This window comes from Heteronotia binoei, chromosome 2, assembly GCF_032191835.1.
Source record: "Heteronotia binoei isolate CCM8104 ecotype False Entrance Well chromosome 2, APGP_CSIRO_Hbin_v1, whole genome shotgun sequence".
In the NCBI taxonomy this organism is placed as follows: domain Eukaryota; kingdom Metazoa; phylum Chordata; class Lepidosauria; order Squamata; family Gekkonidae; genus Heteronotia; species Heteronotia binoei.
The window spans coordinates 108,770,066-108,790,342 of NC_083224.1; the positions used below are offsets into that span (position 1 = coordinate 108,770,066).

At 41.8% G+C, this 20,277-nt stretch overlaps 1 protein-coding gene across 5 annotated transcripts in view; it reads left to right on the top strand.

Moving 5' to 3' along the window:
- ELAVL4 (ELAV like RNA binding protein 4) overlaps positions 1-20,277 on the top strand; it is a 224,134-nt gene that overhangs the window by 135,737 nt on the left and 68,120 nt on the right. For all 5 annotated transcript variants that reach the window (XM_060231795.1, XM_060231794.1, XM_060231796.1 and 2 more), the window contains exon 3: positions 8,789-8,892. In XM_060231795.1, the coding sequence (XP_060087778.1) occupies positions 8,789-8,892 (104 nt within the window). The remainder of the gene's footprint in view (positions 1-8,788; positions 8,893-20,277) is intronic.

Consider the following 20,277-nt stretch of genomic DNA (forward strand, 5'->3'; position numbering starts at 1 on the left):
ACAGCTGGTGATCTAGCTGCCAGGCTAGGTCACAGTGACCTGATCAGCAGACCGGCTTGAGCCGGCAGAAGCCAAGTGATGCAATCTGCTGAGTCAGCACGGCCAGGATTGGCTGCTTGGACTATATATGATCTGTGTGTGCATCACACAGGTCTCTCCCTGTGAGATGGTGGTTAGGCGAAGCACTTTGTCCGTGGAGGTGATATTGTATAGACTGCACAAGAGAGCACTTGTTGTGTATATATGTTAATACACCTTTTGGCACTAGTTGCACGTGTCTGCCTGATTTTCTTTCCTGAAGCCCTGTGTCGGGCAAGTCATCTCCCTCACTCTGCTACTCCCGCTCCGACAGGGTTATGGGCCCAGCACGCTTCCGCTGCGCGGAGGAGAGAGTTGAGAGTTGAGCTGACTGTGAGTTTGGAAAGAGCCGGAGGCGAGGAACGCCGGTGAAGGACACAGAAGCACCACCGTTCTCTGTTTGAGAGCCAGAGGGACGTCGGCAGCCAGCTGTGAGGAGGAGTCGGCACGATGGCTCAGCAACAGCTTGGAGTAGCCGTTGAGAAGCTCACCTCAGCCAACTACGCGGTGTGGAGCCTGAGAATGCAACACTACCTCAAGCGTGAAGGGCAATGGCTGTTCGTGAGTAACCCCCCTGCTGACTTATCTCCTGCCGAGACTGTGTTATCGGATAAGGCACTGGCCAACATAGTGCTATCTATAGGAGATGACCAGCTGGTTTATGTGCGAGGGAAGGACACTCCCAAGGCTGCCTGGGACGCGTTGAGTGCGGTGCATGTTAGCACCACTGCTGGTTCCCTCATGGCCTTGACAAGGAGGATGTTCCGCACCGTTATGCCGGCTGGAGGGTGTGTGAAAGATCACATCAAACGGCTAACGGACTGTTTCGTTGAGCTGGAGGCAAGAGGCAAGACTGTAGCTCCAGACGACAGAGTGTACATTTTGCTGTCGTCGTTGCCACCTGAGTACACTCCCCTGATAACTTCTCTGGAGACGGTGGACGTAGCGACCCTGACCATGGAATACGTCTGTGCCCACCTGCTTGACTTCCAAGAGAGAATTGCGGCCGTGAGCTGTCCGGGGGTGTCGGCCAGGCAGCGTGCTGTTATCGGTGTGTCCGGGAAGACAGCCAAGAATGAGCCAGCTTTTGCTGCTGGCAGGCGTCCGAAGGTGGAGGAAGTGGAGCCGACTGCGTTTGCAGTCCGTCGCTGCTATGGATGCGGGTCGTCGCAGCACCTGCTCCGAGCTTGCCCTGAGAGGGAGAAGAGGCGGGGGCGTGTGCGGCGAGAGCGGAGGACCGCCAGCCCATGTGAGGAAGCAACCCGGCTGGTCACGTCTGCAGTAGAGAGCACAGGGTCTGCTTGGATTTTAGACTCCGGGGCAACGAGCCATCTCTGCTGCGAGAAGGAGTTGTTGAAAAACATTGACAGTCCTGAGCATAAGTATGTGAGATTGGCTGATGGGACCACTGCCAATTCTGTTTGCTCAGGCAATGTGGAATTTCCTGCACTGAAATGTATGTTGCAAAATGTGTTGTATGTACCCTCACTGCAGTCTAACCTGTTGAGTGTTAGCACACTGTTTGACCAGGGATACCAGGTGAGATTTGAGAAAACCTGCTGCAAAATCCTGGGAGGTGGGGGAAAGTTGCTTGTGACAGGAAAGAGGGAAGGTAAACTGTATGTGGTCCAGAGTGATTGTGCCCAGGTGGCTCAGGTGTCGAATGAGCCTGTGCACAATAATTGTATACATTTGCTCCATAGGAGACTTGGGCACTGCGGATTTAGGGCGTTAAAGAAAACCCTGGAGCTTGTGCCTAGTTTGAAAGTAAATCCTTGCAAATGTTACTTGGATTGCCAGGTCTGCAAGAAGACCAAAAGCAAGGCGTGTGCTGTTGCTAAAGAAAGCTCAAGGGAAAGCACACGAGCCCTGGAACTAGTCCATTTAGACGTTATTGGCCCATTGCCAAAGAGTCTGTCGGGGAGGAGATACTGCTTGGTGGCCACCGACGACCACACGAGGTACGCGTGGGTTTTCACCATGGTGCATAAGTCTGAGGTGTATAAGACATTCACCAAGTGGGTCAAAGCAGTGGAGAGACAATTAGGGGTTAATCTCCTAGCTGTACAAACCGACAGAGGGGGGGAATTCTTATCTAACCAGATGAAACGTTGGCTGGAGAACAAGGGCATTGCCCACCGTCTGACGAACCCGGCAACGCCCCGAGAAAATGGGCATGGGGCTGTATTGCAGAATGTGATGTATTGCATGTTAGAGGATGCACAACTGCCAATGACCTATTGGGCAGAAACCATACATGCAGCTGTTTTTTTGCAAAATAGGGTTTGGTGTAATACTGTGAAAAATGTGCCTTACAGGTTACTGTTGAACAAGACCCCAGATTTGAGTTCTTTAAAAGTCTTTGGGTCACGGGCTCGGGTTGGCATCCACTCCACGAGTAGCGGGGAGGGGGATGTCCGGGCAGAGAGCCTAATTTTTCTGGGCTACAAGCCAAGGGCCAGGTGTTATCGTTTCTGCAATAGCAAAAGCAAGATAACACTTAGTAAGAGTGCCCAGTTCAATGAAGAAAGCAGCTGGCCAAGGTTGCACTCCTTGCAGAAACAATTTGTCCTGCTGCCAAGTAGCGATAACGATGTTGGAGCGCAGCCCAGAACTCCAGCCCAGGAGGTGGCACCCAGTGGGGCTGGAGAAGGTGAGCCGAATGCTGGCACAGAGCCTGACGAGCAGAGTCAGGAGGCAGAGCCTCAAATGCAGGAACTGGAGGTAAAGTGTGAGAGTCAGGAGGTTCAACACCCAATTACAGGGGCAGAGCAACCAGCCCAGGAGGTGGGAACAGAGCAACCCGAAGAAGACAAAGCTGGTCCAAGCACAGGGCCACGGGTGTCTGCCAGGTCCACCAAAGGCCAACGTCCCGCTAGGTACAAGTGTCCCTATGTCACTCTGACTGTCAATCCAGACCCACCCGGATTTGAGGAAATGTTAAAAGAAAAGGCTAAGAAATGGAAAGCCTGGGTGGCAGAATGCGAGGCAAGGGAGAAGGAGGCTGAAGCCAAGCGTCTGAAAGAGCTGGCTGAACAGGAACACGATGATGTGTTTTACAATCATGATGAGTTCCTGAACGAATTCCGGAAAGGGTTCCGAGCTACGTAAATATGAACTGTAATGTTGCTGGTGGACATGTATGTAAACTGTGTAAAGTGTTTTGGTGTACTGGGTTTAAATAGATTAGGAGGTGTGTTGGAGCAAGAATCTACATAAACCCAGTCTGACAGCTACAGTATGACAGCTGGTGATCTAGCTGCCAGGCTAGGTCACAGTGACCTGATCAGCAGACCGGCTTGAGCCGGCAGAAGCCAAGTGATGCAATCTGCTGAGTCAGCACGGCCAGGATTGGCTGCTTGGACTATATATGATCTGTGTGTGCATCACACAGGTCTCTCCCTGTGAGATGGTGGTTAGGCGAAGCACTTTGTCCGTGGAGGTGATATTGTATAGACTGCACAAGAGAGCACTTGTTGTGTATATATGTTAATACACCTTTTGGCACTAGTTGCACGTGTCTGCCTGATTTTCTTTCCTGAAGCCCTGTGTCGGGCAAGTCATCTCCCTCACTCTGCTACTCCCGCTCCGACAAGGACCTCCTCTCTTATCACCTCAATCTGACTCAGGTCTTTCAACACCCTTTCCAAAATTAGTGGTTCAGGAGTGGGCAAACACTTCTCGTCTTCCACAGTGAAGACGGAGGCAAAAAATGCATTCAGCTTCTCAGCCATTTCCCCATCGTCCTTCAGTAATCCTTTTACCCTTTGGTCATCCAAGGGCCCCACTGCCTCCCTGGCTGGTTTCCTGCTTCTAATATATTTGAAGACATTTTTTATTGTTGGTCTTGTATGTTTTTTGCAATATGCTCCTCATAGTCCCTTTTTGCCTGCCTGATCACAGTCTTGCATTTGATTTGCCACAGCCTGTGTTCCCTTTTATTAATCTCACTTGGACTAGCTTTCCACTGCTTAAATGAGTCCTTCTTACCTTTTACAGCTTCCTCTGCACCTGCATTCTGTCCACCACATCCTTTTTGAAATGAGTCCTCCAGAACTGCACATAGTATTCCAAATGTGGCCTGACCAATGCAGTGTACAGCAGGACTATGACCTCTTGTGATTTGGATGCTGTGCCTCTGTTAATACACCCCAAGATGGCATTAGCCTTTTCCCCACCCACTGCATCACACTGGCGGTTCATATTTAACTTATGGTCCACGTGTACCCCAAGATCTTGTTCACACACACTGCTACCTAGAAGCATATCCCCCATCCAGTATGCATGTTTCTAATTTTTATTACTCAGATGTAGAACTTGTTAAGTTGCATTTTGTTCACCTCCACCCACTTCTCCAGTGTGTTCAGATCTCATTGAATTCTCTATCTTCCGGTTAGTTTGCTGCTCCTTCCAATTTGGTGTCATCTGCAAACTAAATGGGTAGCCCTCATCCAGATTATTGCTAAAAAATATTGAAAAGTACTGGCCCAGAACCCAACCCTGTGGTATCCCACTGGACACCTTCCTCCATTGAGATGAAATACCACTGACAACTATAAATATGGTTCTCCCCACGGCTTTTTTGTAGAAACTGGCCAGCAGGAACTCATTTGCATATTAGGCCACAACCCTGATGCCACCATTGTTTCACATGGCTATTTTGTGGGGAAAGCCCAGAGGAACCCATTTGCACATTAGGCCACACTTCCTGATGCAAAGCCAGCCAGAACTGCATTCCTGTGCATTCCTGCTCAAAAAAGCCCTGGTTCTCCCTTTCCTGCAATAACTAGTGAGCCCCCAAATGGGGGAATGGGCGGAATATAAATAAATTACTACTACTCATAATAATAATAACAATAATAACAAGAACAATAATAATTTCATATTTGTCAAGTTTTCCTGTTAATTAGGTGACGAATCTGAGTTTAGGGAAGTTAACGAGCAGCTATAAGATGAAATGATATCAGTCACAATTAGGGTTGCCAGGTCCTACCGTTCTGCCAGTGGGAAGCTTGAAGGTCTTCTCTGGGAGTAGTGGTGTGATAATGTCACCTGAGGTGACATCATCATGCTGCCAATGTCATGCAATGATACTCTAGTTTTTGGGTAAAACTCTCTGGTTTGGGCCCAAATTTACCACAGAGTTTTGTCCAAAAAGTAGAGCATCAGCAGCACAATAATGTCCTTTCTGGGTGATGTCATTGTGCCATGTTTTGGGGCATTTGTGGGTGGGGTTCTTCCCACTGGCCAGCTGGCCAGTTGTGGGAAAGGCCCCAGAAAAGCAAGGGAACCCATGCCTGGACCAAGGAGCTACCAACTGTAGTCACGATTCTGGGCTGCCACCAATGTTATTGTTTACCATTTAAACAACCTCACTGTTTTGCTTTCATGCCACTGTCATCCTGGACCTGGAATAATGTCAAAAATAAGGTTGCAAATGTGCTGTATCTGCACATGCATGTCATTTATATTGTAAAATAGAAGCTTTAGACACAACAGATTTTGTCTTTTCTGCTTAAGGGTTTTAACATTGAAATACTTGAATGCTATTGATGGCAGTGTTTGGGTGGGGTGTTGAGCTACCTGTTGCCTAGGCCTTGTTATTTGTTTTTAAGTTCCAATACATGTATATACATACTCACTTTAAAACACAACAACTTGTTTAAGAAAGTCTGGATAAGAAGCAAAATTTAACAAGATTATAAACTGTATGGGGAATAGCTGCTGTAATCAGCAGAGAAAAATATTTCAGAAGATGCAATTACAGAATCTGATTATTTTCTTCTTGGCATTGTGAGATATTTATTTTATTTATTTTAAACAGGGCTTTTTTGAGCAGGAACACACAGGAATGCAATTCCAGCTGGCTTGATGTCAGGGTGTATGTCCTAATATGCAAATGAGTCCCTGCTGGGCTTTTTCTACAAAAAAAAATTATATATATCTGGCTTTCTCCAAGGCATCCCCGGATCCAATACGGGTATGTGCTTCTTGACTAAGAGCTAGCACATTAAGTTGCCATTTTAAAAAAAGCATTGCAGTTTTGGGATACAAAAACCTTCCAAAGAACCCTGTGAGTACTTCTTCATACACATGGGTAGAAGAGGTCTCTGATTTCTGTCAGTCTCCCCACGCCTTCTGCATCCACTTGCACCATATGAAATCCTTCTCCAGATGCTCCCCAGTCCTCAGGAACCTCAGATGGCTTTTGGGAAGACACAAAGGTCTGTAATAGAATGTTAGAAAATAAAAGCTTAGATCTGCTTGTAAAATCATGCCCCACCTTGGATTTTGGCCAGAGTCTAGGACTATCTCAAGCCATACTCTGTGTTGTGCTTGCTATGATTTTGGTATTGCAAGTTTAGTACATAATGTTTTTGTTGATCTGTATGAATGCATTTGGTTATTCATAACGCTGTTAAATCTGAAAGCGGTCAATACTGTGAGATGTAAGAGGTTATGGCTGAAAACACAGATTGCAGGGACCATTGTATTTATTTCTTCTACTTTTTTTTTTAAAAAAAGAAAAACTGTCCTTGGCAGGATGCAAATAATAATAATAGTCTTTATTCTTACCAAACTGCTTATTCAGCAGGTGAGGTCAGAAGTGGAGGACAGAATGCTTTACCCACCATTTTTCTTATATTTTGTAAGGTTTTATTACCTGGTATTTAATGGCTAATTGGTTCAGATCTAGCTTCTGTGCTTTTCCAGATTCTGGCTGAAGTACATCATTTATAGTGTCAGATTGTTGCTGTAGGTTATGTCAGCAGTGCTGATGTAACTCCAAAATCTGTCCTTAGGTATTTCCACTGTCTAAATATTGTACCGCTCAAAAAAAAAATATTGCAATACATACTTCAAAATGTTACTTTCTGAAAAACATTATTTCATTGTTTCCATTTCTATTTCTGTTCCCTCTAGGCATTTATGTGGTAGGCAGGTTGGGAATATTGAATCTTTTCATTGTGTGACAGCATGAACATTTCACTAAGATCTATATCCTCTAAATTTGGTTTCTTCTTGGGTTTGAGGAGCATCCAACAAACAGTAGTAGGTATTTAGTATGCATTCATTATGTCATGTATTTAGTTGATTAGTAAGCAATTTTTGGATAAAACTTCAGCAGATGAATGTGAAATTTGATGAAACTGAAGTATTCTAAGCTTAGATGCAGACATGTTTTAGAGGCTGAAATTGGCTAGATATTGAACCAGAAATTACAAAATGGTACCAATCTACACCAAAATTGGTTAGCTTTATTTTGGGAATTCACTAATTTTATACAGATGAGAAAAGTTCCATGGAGCTATGGCTGTTAGTCTTTAGATATTTAAGCATTAGAGTATTTGTGTTAATGTCTCTAAGCTACATCTTCTCTCTAATAATGAAGAAGAAGAAGAAGAAGATATTGGATTTATATCCTGCCCTCCACTCCGAAGAGTCTCAGAGCGGCTCACAATCTCCTTTACCTTCCTCCCCCACAACAGTCACCCTGTGAGGTGGGTGGGGCTGGAGAGGGCTCTCACAGCAGCTGCCCTTTCAAGGACAACCTCTGCCAGAGCTATGGCTGACCCAAGGCCATGCTAGTAGATGCAAGTGGAGGAGTGGGGAATCAAACCCGGTTCTCCCAGATAAGAGTCCGCACACTTAACCACTACACCAAACCTGATGCTATTAGTCATAAACACACACACACACCCTTTTTGGGGTCTGGATCCCATATCAATTGCCTTATTTCACTGTACTTCTCAAGGGTAACCACTTTTAGGCTTTTAGTTAATGCAGGATGCTTAAACAATAAATGTGCTGATGGCATCTCTGAATGTAAAAATATACTATTTTGCCATCCCCAGCATCACCCCATGAGGCAGTATGAAGAGCACAGAATAATAATCTGTCCTGGCATGTAATAGTCTGCCATTTCTCTTCATGTTTGCTTTGTCATTGTCATATCAGCAATACAGTACTGAGCAGTTTCAAGCTACTTTATCAGCTTTTAGATGTTAGATTTTAGTTCTTTAATTCTGGATCTTAGCTACTTAACTGTTCTATTGCTACTTGTGACCTTTTAATGTAAATCACTTTCCTGCTGAAATCAGTACATAATTATTGTAAATAACTTTCAGCCAGTTGAGACAAAGTAACTATAAGATTTTTTAAAATTTCTCATTTTAAAGACTACTGATTATCATTAGTTTAAGTAATCTGTATGTATTTCACTTTAAACTGAACCTATGCTGCTCCTATGACTGATTCTGTAATCCATAAATTAAATTATCATAAAGCTCTAAAACCTGTGCATTTCCCCACTGCTTCCTGCTTCCTGTTCCTTGTCTTATTTTCTTTAAAAGTGAATCTCACAGAAGTATAGCATAACCACTTCAGTAAGTCTTCATTATATTAATATATATCATTCACAGTTTTAAGAACACTGTGAAAAATACTTTAAAGCTATCGATGCTAGAAAACTCAGCAACTTCTTAAACGCAGATACTCCCATGATTAAAATATATACTACATATATATTTCTGAGTAGTCTTCCTTGCCAGCAGTGGGGTTGTATGGGGTATATTTTCTGACTTGAGAAGCAAGTGTTAGGTGGAAAAGGTAATCAGAGAAAAGGATTCAATTCCCCATTTGGAAATTGTACACTTGTGCTGCAAAGAATACTGAGTCCCTTTTTTTTTTGTTTCTTATGTTTCAACAGGGCAGAGTTTAGGGTATGGATTTGTTAACTATATTGATCCAAAGGATGCAGAGAAAGCCATTAACACTTTAAATGGACTCAGACTCCAGACCAAAACCATAAAGGTAAGAGAATACAAAGAGTATTTTGCTAAATTCAGGAGAAAGTGTAGTTAAGACAGTGTCTGGCTAGCTCAGTGTAGCATTCTTGACAACCCAAAAAATGCAGCTAGCTCTTATTTTATAATAAAAGAAAGGCATATAGTAGATGCCATTTTTGTTCTTTTCAAATTGCTATTTTTGTTCATTAAAAATAAATAAGCAAAATAATATTAAAACAACTATTACAGGATTTCAGATCAAGTTGTCTAACTTCATATAGGAAAGTAATCCTTAAAAATCATAGCAGAATTTTTTTATTTTAAAAAAATAGCCTGTTTAGTAGATGGCTACAGCACAGGGTTTTGTTGCCCATCATGTCACCGAGAGATTTCTGGGCATTCCATAGGCAGTTGGTTCTTAAGGTACATTTGTAGTTATCCTCAGATAAATATGAACAAAACTGAATTTTTACATAATCAAGTACCAGTTTCTAGTAGCACACTGATCCTGCTCGAATTTTGTTCATTGCTGAATGTGTTGCAAGAAATCAAAACTTCCTACAGGAATCACATATCAAAAGATAGCAATCATAGATTCTCTTTCATTCCATTAGCTTTCCTGTATCATAGTTCAACATGGGAGAAATTGTAATATGCAATAATGTTGTCCCTATTCCTTCCTCACTGCTAACTGAATCATAATAAAAACAGAGGCATGTTGTATTCAATACAGATATAACAGTTATTTAATGTATGAGCATATTTTTTCCAAATCATTCTAAAGGAGTGCAAATACGAACATCAGTATCTCTTCCAGGTATAAATATACTTACTATAGGAGCACCTCCAGTTATATATTTAACTTAAATGATTTGGAATGAAATAGCAAAATGAACTATTCTTATTGTGCTAAGTATTAAAATGTAATACTAGGCCAGTAACTAATTTGTCAGCTTCCAAATTAAAGTTTAGGTTTAAGTTGCTTCCTTTGCCTGCCTTGCAAGCATGCCAGCAAAGGGGAAATGTCACTTGTTAAAAAAGAATCCAAATTACTAAAACCTTTGTTTTAATCAGCCCAGTTTGCTTTGAATTAAGAATCATGATGGTTTCACTGCTATGATCACTTTTGTGCATGATTGTTCTCCTTGAAGGCTTGGTAATTTTTGCACCTAAAATCCTAAAACTCAAAATTTTATGAACTAGAGCATACCATTTTGATATTAGTGCCCTCCTTCAAATGTTTGTATATAGATAGAAGGGCTAAGATCAGGTTTTCATTTTTCATACATGAGCCATGAATGATTTCAGTCTTCCAGTGAAAAATCATGAGACATTGTAATGTTTTGATGTTCCTGTCATATTTTACGAGGGGGGATTGTTTCTTAATCCTAAACTTTATTTTATTCAAATATTTTTAACTATTTTATTATATTGGATGTTTAGTTTAGAGGTTCTGAAAGTGGAGATTTGGGTTCTGGGAGCATAGAGTTCGTTGGCTGTAAGGTCATTCAGGAAAAGCACAATTGTACTATCCAGGTCAGGGTGGAGGAGTATTAAAATGGTTCTCAAAAACCCACCTTTCCCATTTTCTGGTGACTATTCTTGATGGTCAGTGTGTGAGACCAGAGGATTCCAGGTTTTACCATATCGGTTCATTTGTTCATGTACATCTGCTCTCTCCCCTTGTAACTTTCCCCATCATGATCCAGCTTTTTCTGTCAAAATTTACTAGAGGATTATGTTAATAATAATGTATTTTGGACTGACTTTTAACTTGGTCTGTTATGTACTAGGAACGTTGGGGGGGTAGGGAATCAACACAGTCAGATTGGTACAGACAGGATAGTCTAAAAACATAGCTAGGGATCTTCACAATGAACTCAGTGTATTCATTATGAAATTATAGCCTACTTGGCTTGGTTTTCAATATTAATTAGACCACCCTCATCCTGACCACTAACAAAAATAATTCCAGGTGTGATTTGAACTCAAATTTATATAACCTATAAATATTAACCCTATTTTGTTTTTAATACTAAATATTGGGAAAAGAAACTGCACAGAGGTAACCAGATAAGGTGATTAAGTCGATGTGTTTGAATGGGCTGGCCTGGAAGCTGGAGACAGCTTTGAGATAATTGTACCTATGTAGAGATCTGTAACTTCCTATGCTAAGGGGCCTATATTATTTTAACATCTGATCGGGCATGTATAGAGAGAGGGAAAGAGGAACTGCATTTTACCTATTTCTTTTAAATCCCTTGCTCAATCTGGTGCTGTGCTAAAAGTATGATTATGAGCATTTCCTTTTTAATAAATACTTTATAATTTTGGATGCTGGTAGTTGTTCTCTGTACCACATAGACCATCATCTTAGACCATCTTAAAAGGAGCACCAGGGGGAAGGAAGGCAGTTAGAAAGCAGCTATTCCTCCAGGGGCACACAAGGCACTAAACTGTTCCATGGTGACCAGGCACTGGGCAACGGGAGAAACAGAGGCAAGGCCTCAGAACTTGAAAGGGAAGCTGGGACCCCTCACTAGCCCAGTGGTCAATTCCTTACAGAAGTCAGATGGTGGTGGTGGGTTATCTGAGAGAGAGAGAAAAGCCACTCCAGGTGATGGGAAAATCCAGGAGGGCAGGGTGGAACAAGGCCTGCAGGTTGGAGCAGGCCCATTTTGCCACAAATTCAAAATAAGCATGCTAAATCAGATCGTGCTCAATGTAAAGCATTGGAAAATTTCCCAATTCATTTTTTTCCTGGAAAACCAACATTAAGAGGATCTGGCAACAGATGCAATCACAGTTAGGCAAGTACTACTATCCAGGAAAGCAAGAGGTAGATCAGTGTAGCTGGGTGGTGAGCTGATAACTCTTGTTTAAAGTTTGATATGTCATCCAGATTAAAGAGGCAGTTAGCAAACTTGGACCTTATAGAGGAATCCTAATTGGACTCAGGTGTCATGCTGAGCTTGGTGGTACTTGAGACTGGAGTAGAGATTGTGTTCCAAATATTATTGATAAGATACACTAGAAATCCTGTCTATGTTCTGAATGATAGAAGGTCCAGTTTAAGTTCAACATGGGCACTTTATACATACCTTTAAAAAAGTTGGGGAGACAGGTATTGGAATACTTGGTGTGATTATCCCAAATATTTCTTTTTTATTATTTCTGTGACCCATTTCCCATTCACCTTATGCTGCTCTCATGCTCCTCTTCTTAGCGGGGCTTCTGCCCCATTTCACATTATCTGCCCTGAGGCTGCAACTAGCTTTGACTTTTTCCCATGGCAAACAGAAACTGGTTTTTAGAGGTTTCTGTTTGCCAAGAAAAAAAGGCAAAGCTAGTTGCAGCCCCAGGGCAGATAGTGTGAAATCCGATGGAAGCCCTGCTGAGAAAAGGAGCATGAGAGCAGCGTAAGGCAAGTGGGAAATTGATCTGTGACTGATTCTGTTCAGTTTCTGCATCAGAATTGTGAAGTGCACTTTTGTTTAGGCAAGGATGTATAGTTCAATGCATATTAATAATTTCTCATTATTCTCATATTTTTTCCAATTTACCTGGGAATGTGAAGATAGAGAATTTGGTTTGTAGTTACAACTAAATAATATAAATGAATGGAAATGCTAGTGCAGTAGCCATGTTAGTCTGTTTCAACAAAAAAAGAAAAAGTTTTGTGCCACCCTAAAGACTGACAGGTATATTATAGTATAAGTTTTCATGGTCACAAACTGTCCTTTTCAAATGCATGCTCCCTATCAATCTGATGATGTGGGCCTGTGCCTGTGAATGCTTCTGCTACACAAAAATCTTTTAGTCATTATGGGAGCCACAAGTCTTTTGTTTGGGGAATGATTTAGGAGATATACTACTTGCAGGGGGGGGGGGGGGGTGATAAATCTCCTAACAGTGTGATCCAAATTCATTGTGTTTAGTTTTGTTTGAGAAATAAACTGAATCAGAAAGATGGCTGTACACAGTGAACACAGGCTAGTCAGATTAGAATCAAGAGGTTGAAATTTATTCAAAAGAGTTTTTGACTAAACATTACAAATAGGGTTGCCAAGTCCAATTCAAGAAATATCTAGAGACTTTGGGGGTGGAGCCAGGAGACTTTGGGGGTGGGGCCAGGGACATTGGGGGTGGAGTCATGAGCAAGGTTGGAACAAGTACAATTGAACTCCAAAGGGAGTTCTAGCCATCACATTGAAAGGGACTGCGCACCTTTTCAATGCCTTCCCTCCATTAGAAATAATGAAGGATGGGGCACCTTCTTTGGGGGCTCATAGAATTGCCCCCCCCTGGTGCAATCCTTTTGAAACTATGAAGGTGTTTTCAGGAAAGGCATCAGATGCTATGCTGCAAATTTGGTGCCTCTACCTCAAAGGACATTTTTCACAGAGCCCCAGGTACCTGTGTATCAATTCCCATTATTCCCTATGGCAATCGTTCTCCATAGGGAATAACAGAGTGCCCAGTAGACATTTCTCTCTCCCCACCCCGCTTTCTAAAGCTTTCTAAAGTGGGAGGAGGGCCTCCAAACAAGGGAATCCCCTGCCCCCTCCCTCTCCCTCTCTCACACACACACACTTACTGGGTCTGGTTCCTCAACAACTTTACTTGCTCTGAAAACGAAAGCAAAACAAACGGAGATTCTGTGCTCTGATGAAACTGCTGCTAACCCTTCCCCATGAAGTGATTCCTGTTTCCTGTTCAACTTTAAAGACACACATTTTAAAAATGGATCTGTTTGCAGGTTTCTAAACCTGCAGGAGCTCTGGAGGTACATGGTGACTGTGGGGGTGGGGCTTCCCCAGCCAGCTGGCTGGGGGCGGGGGAAGCCTGTAAAATCGGGGAATCCCCCGCTGGGACCTGAGAATTGGGAAGCCTAATTAGGAAGAACTTCATGACAGAGTGGTTCTTCAGTGGAACAGGCTTCCTCTGGAGGTGGTGGGTTCTCCTTCCTTGAAGGTTTTCAAACAGAGGCTAGATAGCATCTGACAGCAATGCTGATTCTGTGAACTTAGGCAGATCATGAGAAGGGGGGCAAGAAGAGTTGCGTCAGTGCTTAGTTCTTGTTGCCCTTTTTTACACGCCTAGGGAAATACTACTTGCCACTTTGCGGTCAGTCAGCAATTTTTCTCCAGGCCAGTTTTGCCAGCAACCCTGGAGGGTGGTGTTTTTTTTTGGGGGGGGGGTCATCTTCTGACCGTGGATCGGGTGTCACTCTGTGTGTGTGTGGAGGTATTTGTGAACTTCCTGCATTGTGCAGGGGGTTGGACTAGGTGACCCTGGAGGTACCTTCCAACTCTATGGATTTTTGATAAGTAGAAACAACTTAAGTAGGGTAAAAGGAATCATGAGGCCCATTTTAATTTTCGAATGCCAGAGCATGGAAAGTACAGTGCTTTAATATATATATTAATTATATATACCAATAGTAGTGCTACTTGTTGAAAAAAAGTGGTTGCATATTTGTGATCCAAGCAAGTAATTTTGTTCTTTTCAGTTGAATGACAAGTTGTGTAATTGCATGAGGGCATGTAATTAAATTTGGTCATAAAAGTGTCTGTTATTTAAAACAAAATACATTGCTAGCATTTGGTGTTGGTTTTAAAATTCTTCTCCATGTATTATATTTGGCCTTATGTCAGAGACTGCTGTAATTGGTCAAAGCATTTTTCTGCAGCTGGAGCTTCTGCAGTTCTAAGAATTTAAGAAAAAGAAACTAACTGATAATCATCATCTTATTGGAATAGCAAATCCTGGATAACACTAAATTGCCATCTCTGAGAACACAGATTTGAAATACACTTACCACAGATTTGTGTTTATCTGTTCCTTATAGCTTATCATTCTCTGTTGCATAGGTCACCCTCCTTGCTATATCCATCTAGTTTCCAAACATGTTGACTCTTTGGGCAATGACATTTATTTGGAGTTCTCCTCTTGGGAAAAGTGCCAAGCAAACGTGTTGTCAAGCAAATACAGACAAATGTTTGAAAAGCACAACAGGCCAGAGCCCAGAATAAGTTCACTCAGAAATATTAATAAATAATGTTAGAAATGAAATAAGCCAAACATCATACAGTCCAGTTTCTTGTTACAGTAGCTCAGTTCAGACATTACACCAGACTATGGTTTGTACTACCTATAGAGCTGGATCCAGTAATCTGTCAGCAGAAGGTCTGATGAAAATCTCAGATCTTCTCCACTTTTAATTCTTCCAGCAGTTTACTAGAATTCAACATCAAACTACATGTGATGAAGATCTCTATTTAAATTTAAATTACTCCTGTCTGCAGCTCTGATTCAGATCAAACTTGCACAGATAAAGGGTTTAAGCCTTTCTCCACTGCACAGTTTCATTATTCAAAACTGGCCCAGTATACAGAGCTGGGAGGTTTAAATGGTCTCCCTTTTTTCATATATCCCAAATTGGAGCCACAAAGGGCTGTAATTTCCCTTCAAAGATGAACAGAAATCTATTATCCCTGTCTTGTCTTGTGTTTCATCCTCAGGTGGTTGTAAAGGGAAAGTGATACCAAATTATTTTGCTGAATAACACAGGGAGTTGATGGATATGAAATAGCTTGTGTATATTTATTGTGTAAACCCTAAGCATGACAAATAATTGTACTGGAGCATTAAATTTAATAAGGGATGGCCTCCCTCCTTTTTATGGTGGAAGGCAGAACTCAGCAGATGAATGCACCTCTGTCTTGTCTGGGTATCATCTGAGCTCCTGGACATGGATTGCTACATTGAACTTGGAGATGGTAAGGTGTCTAAAGTCTGAAATAGCTATTTAGCCATGACCCATCTCCTCCTGAAGATGGCTATAATGCCCTGTAGCTGTGTACTAAAACTTGTATACCCTTTGGTAATAATAATTTGTTCATATAGTTCATGGGGACTGCACATGCCCAGGCCTGCCTATCCGTAGGTTTTTACAGCCAAGAGCCTGCAGGGGATGCTGCATGCTGGAGCCAAAAGTCTCTCCCAGAGACACATACTCCTGTGTGACAGCACTCCTACCCTCAGTTCCTTTTCTGCCATTTTATGAATTGGTTGTGTATCTATTTTTTTTTAATTTATTGGCATTGTAAATTTTCAGAGTTGCTGGAATGAACTGGTTACCTCCTAAGAAATAGAACTTTTTAATTTGCGCCAGAGAACATTTTACTAAACTTACAGATCTATTACGATGCATTGGCCATCTAAGGTTGTAGTTAAAGGTAATTCCAAGATTCTTGTAAGCCCTCACTTGTTCGATTTCCTCTGTACCAATGCGCCATTTAAACAGGTGCCAGCTCTTTGAGAGGCCAAGGTTTTTTGATTTTTTATAATTAATTACCAGTTGATTCAATCTACAGTATTGGTGAAAGGCTTTCAAGTATTTTTGGAGGCCAATTCTGGTACGTGAAAGAATAATGGTGTCGTCAGCATATAGCAGTGAGGGCACTGCTAATTGTTCTAAGAAGGGAGGGTAGCCATTCACAGTGGACATATGTTGGTTCAAGTCATTTAGAAACAGATTAAAGAGATAAGGGGCAAGAACACAGCCCTGTTTTACTTCTTTAGTAATTGGGAAACTGGAAGAGAGTTGACCATCAGGGGATACTTTAATAACACCTGAGGTAGCATCATGTAATTTCTTGATTAAGAAAAGTAGGTGTGGTTCCATCCCCAGAATTTTAAGTTTTTCCCATAGCAGATCTCTGGTGTCTGAGTTGAAAGCACCCTTTAAATCAATAAAGGCTGCATACAATTTCCCTCTTTTAGGCTTCAGATATTTATCTGCCAAGAAGGCAAGGGTGGAACAATGATCAATTGTAGATTTCCCTTTGAGGAAACCAATCTATTCTGGTCCAATTATCTTCTCTTTGGTTAACCACTTTAATAGGTGACGTTCAAGATGTTTAGAATACAGCTTACATGAGATGGGAAGTAGGCTGATTGGGCGATAGTTTCCAGGGGAAGCCGAATTACCTTTTTTGTATATTGGGCATATTAATGATCTTAACTAGGACTCAGGGATGTTTCCGTTATGGTCAATAAGAGTAAATAGGTTTGCCAGTGGAATAGCCCACCAGTCCACATACTTCTTAAAGAGTTCAGCTGGAATTCCATCCAGACCAGGGGCCTTGCCAGTCTTCAATTCAGAGATTAAATCAATTATTTCCTCGGGACTCACAGGAGGCCACTCTGAATTGGTTGAAAAGGTAAATTCTTCTCTGCACTCTATTGATTTATATATATATATATATATATATATATATATATATATATATATATATATATATATATATATATATATATATATATAAATTTTTGGGCCACTGTGTGACACAGAGTGTTGCACTGGATGAGCCATTGGCCTGATCCAACATGGCTTCTCTTATGTTTTTATGAGATATCTTGGTCATTAAATATTTCAAAATAATAATCAACCCATTTTTGAGGAATAGGTGTAATCACAACCGGGGCTGAATTATTTTTCAAGTAACCAGAGACCGTTTGCCAGAATAGTTTGAAGTCTTTGGTTTTAATTGTATTCAGCAAATGGTCCCTTTTTTTTTTATAAAACTGTTTTTCCCCCCGGTGATAAGGCTATGATATATCTCCTTGTGTGCAGAGAAAATTTTTAGGTTGCAGGAATTATTGTCTTGCCTAAAAGTTCTAAATGAGACCCTGTGAAGTTTTTTCATAATCCTGGATTCTGAGTCAAACCATTGATTACAGGTGGGATTAGGAATACAAATTAGTTTGGCTACAGAGTTACAGGAAGCAATTATCTGAGCATAGGCTAGTTTGGCCTCCTCCATAGACCAGGTTTTGGCAATAATTGTTCTAAACTCCAGCATTCTGTCTGATTGAAATAGGCAGAGTAACTCCTTGTCAGTTTGGGTAGTCCATTTGATTCTTTTAACAGAGCTCTGAGAAACAGTGTCAGGAGACAGAGGTACTGGCATATGAGTTATAAGAGAGTTGCCATGAAGTGTCAACAGGAGGGGCAAATGGTCACTCTCAGTGCGGATTCCGATGGAGAAAGAGCTAACTAGTGGGTGTAGATCTGATTTATTTTATTTATATCCCACCCTCCCCATGAGCAGGCTCATGGCAGCTTGCAAGGTCACATAGGTATTGTGACAAAAACAATACAAAATTCAAACAGTTAAAATTTAAAAGTTTAAATAATTAAAATCTTTCAAGGACCAGAGTAAAAGTTGTCTTGATAATGCCTTTCATATGGAAGCCCTCTGAGTCGTGCTGTGGAGTATTGGGATGCCTGCTGCCTCAGCTGAAAGCCCAGTGGAACAGCTCCATTTTACAGGTCTTGCAAAATTGTAATAGGTCCTGCAGGGCCTTGATCTCAACCTCCACCTCTTTTTTTGGGGGGGGAGGTCATATTTTGAAATGATTCCTGTTCAGACAAGCCTGCTTAGGTATGCAGCCCACTCTCTCTCTTTTGCTTACTATGTCTTTTTTATGTACCAAGAAAATTTGAAAACATAAGCTGTAGCATTTCAGTGATGGCCCTCACAAGCTGTTTCTACAGTAATAGAACTGAATAAAAAGGTGACAGACAGATTTTCCTAGTAGAACAAAGTTTGAATTCAGTGGTACCTTTAAGACCAACAAAATGTTATTCATATCATGGTAGCAGCTGAAACTATGATGGCAGCTGAAACTATAATGGCATAACAGAAAATAATTTGAAAATATCGGTATGAATCATCTTAGGCACATTTTCAGCCAGTTTGCTTGTTCCTACTTTAGAACAGGGAATAGATGAATACTTGTTCTATTTCTTACTCAAAGTTGGTTTCTGAGGGTTCCTTTACTCGTACTACATTTTGTTTCCATTGGATTGTATAAAAAATGCCATATGTTTATTTTAAAATGTGTACCCCATTTCTCCAAAATTTTTGAAAGTGGCTTACAATAGACCAAGATTAAAATGCATGGTTATAAAAATCACACAGAAATATAGCAAAGAAACAATTTAACAAAAATGACAGATTATGTAGGCAGCATTTTTTTTAGTTAAGCATTCTCCAGAAAAGAACAGATTTATGCACTCTCTCAAATGAACAATCTTTAGTGTCTTCTGGAAGCTTTTCCAAAGTGCAGTAGGTCATCATAGGGAAGGAGTAAGGTCCCACTACAGCCAACTGCATTTGGTGGACTGATGGAATTACTAAGAGGGATATGACCTGGACTGTAAAAAGTTTTACTGATAAAAACTGACCTCTTTAAGCAGGGGCATAGCCAGGATTTTAAAAGTTGGAGGGCACCCTTTTGCCATCCACTGTGGGGCTTGCTGCTTCTCAAAAAATTTCTGGGGTAGCGGCAAAAGCTGGAGGATCTGAAGTGCTCAACCCTAAAACTTTGGACTCAACCCTAAAACTTTGGACTCAAGAAGGGACTGCACGTTGCATGCAAGCAGGGGGGTTTCCTTCCATCTCCCTCTCCCCCACCCCAGCACTTTGCAGCCAGCAGCTCCATCCCTCCCTACCTCCCTCCACATGGCTTCATCCTGCTCCTGCTTCTCCACCTCCCTCCTCTCTACCTGCTGCTTTTGCTGCTGCAGTGTACTGTGCCCTGCTCAGCTCTCCTGGCTCTGGCTGCCACTGATGATGTTTCACTGGCTCAGCCATGGCAAAAAAAGCATGCTACACCCTGGATGAAGCACAAGCCAGAATTAAGATTGTTGGGAAAAACATCAACAACCTCAGATATGCAAATGATACCACTCTGATGGCAGAAAGTGAGGAGGACCTAAAGAACCTCTTGTTGAGGATAAAAGAATAGAGGACAAAAGTAGGCTTGAAACTCAACATCAAAAAACTAAGATCATGGCATCCGGTCCCATCACACCTTGGCAAATAGAAGGGGAAGACATGGAAGTAGTGACAGACTTCACATTTCTGGGATCCAAGATCATTGCAGATGGTGACTGTAGCTATGAAATTAAAAGATGTTTGCTCCTTGGGAGGACAGCTATGGCAAACTTGGGCAGTATAATAAAAAGTAGAGACATCACCCTGCCAACAAAAGTCCGAATAGTCAAAGTGATTGTATTCCCATTAGTAATGTATGGCTGTGAGAGCTGGACCATAAGGAAGGCTGAGTGCAGAAGAATAGATGCTTTTGAGATGTGGAGAAGAATCTTGAAAGTCCCTTGGACTGCAAGGAGATCAAATCAGTCAGTCCTAAGGGGAATCATCCCTGACTGTTTCCTGGAAGGTCAGATGCTGAAGCTGAAGCTCAAATACTTTGCCCACCAAATGAGAAGGGAGCACTCAATGGAGAAGATCCTGATGCTGGGAAAGACAGAAGGCAAAAGAAGAAGGGGACAGCAAAAGATGAGATGGCTGGACAGCATTACTGATGTAACAAG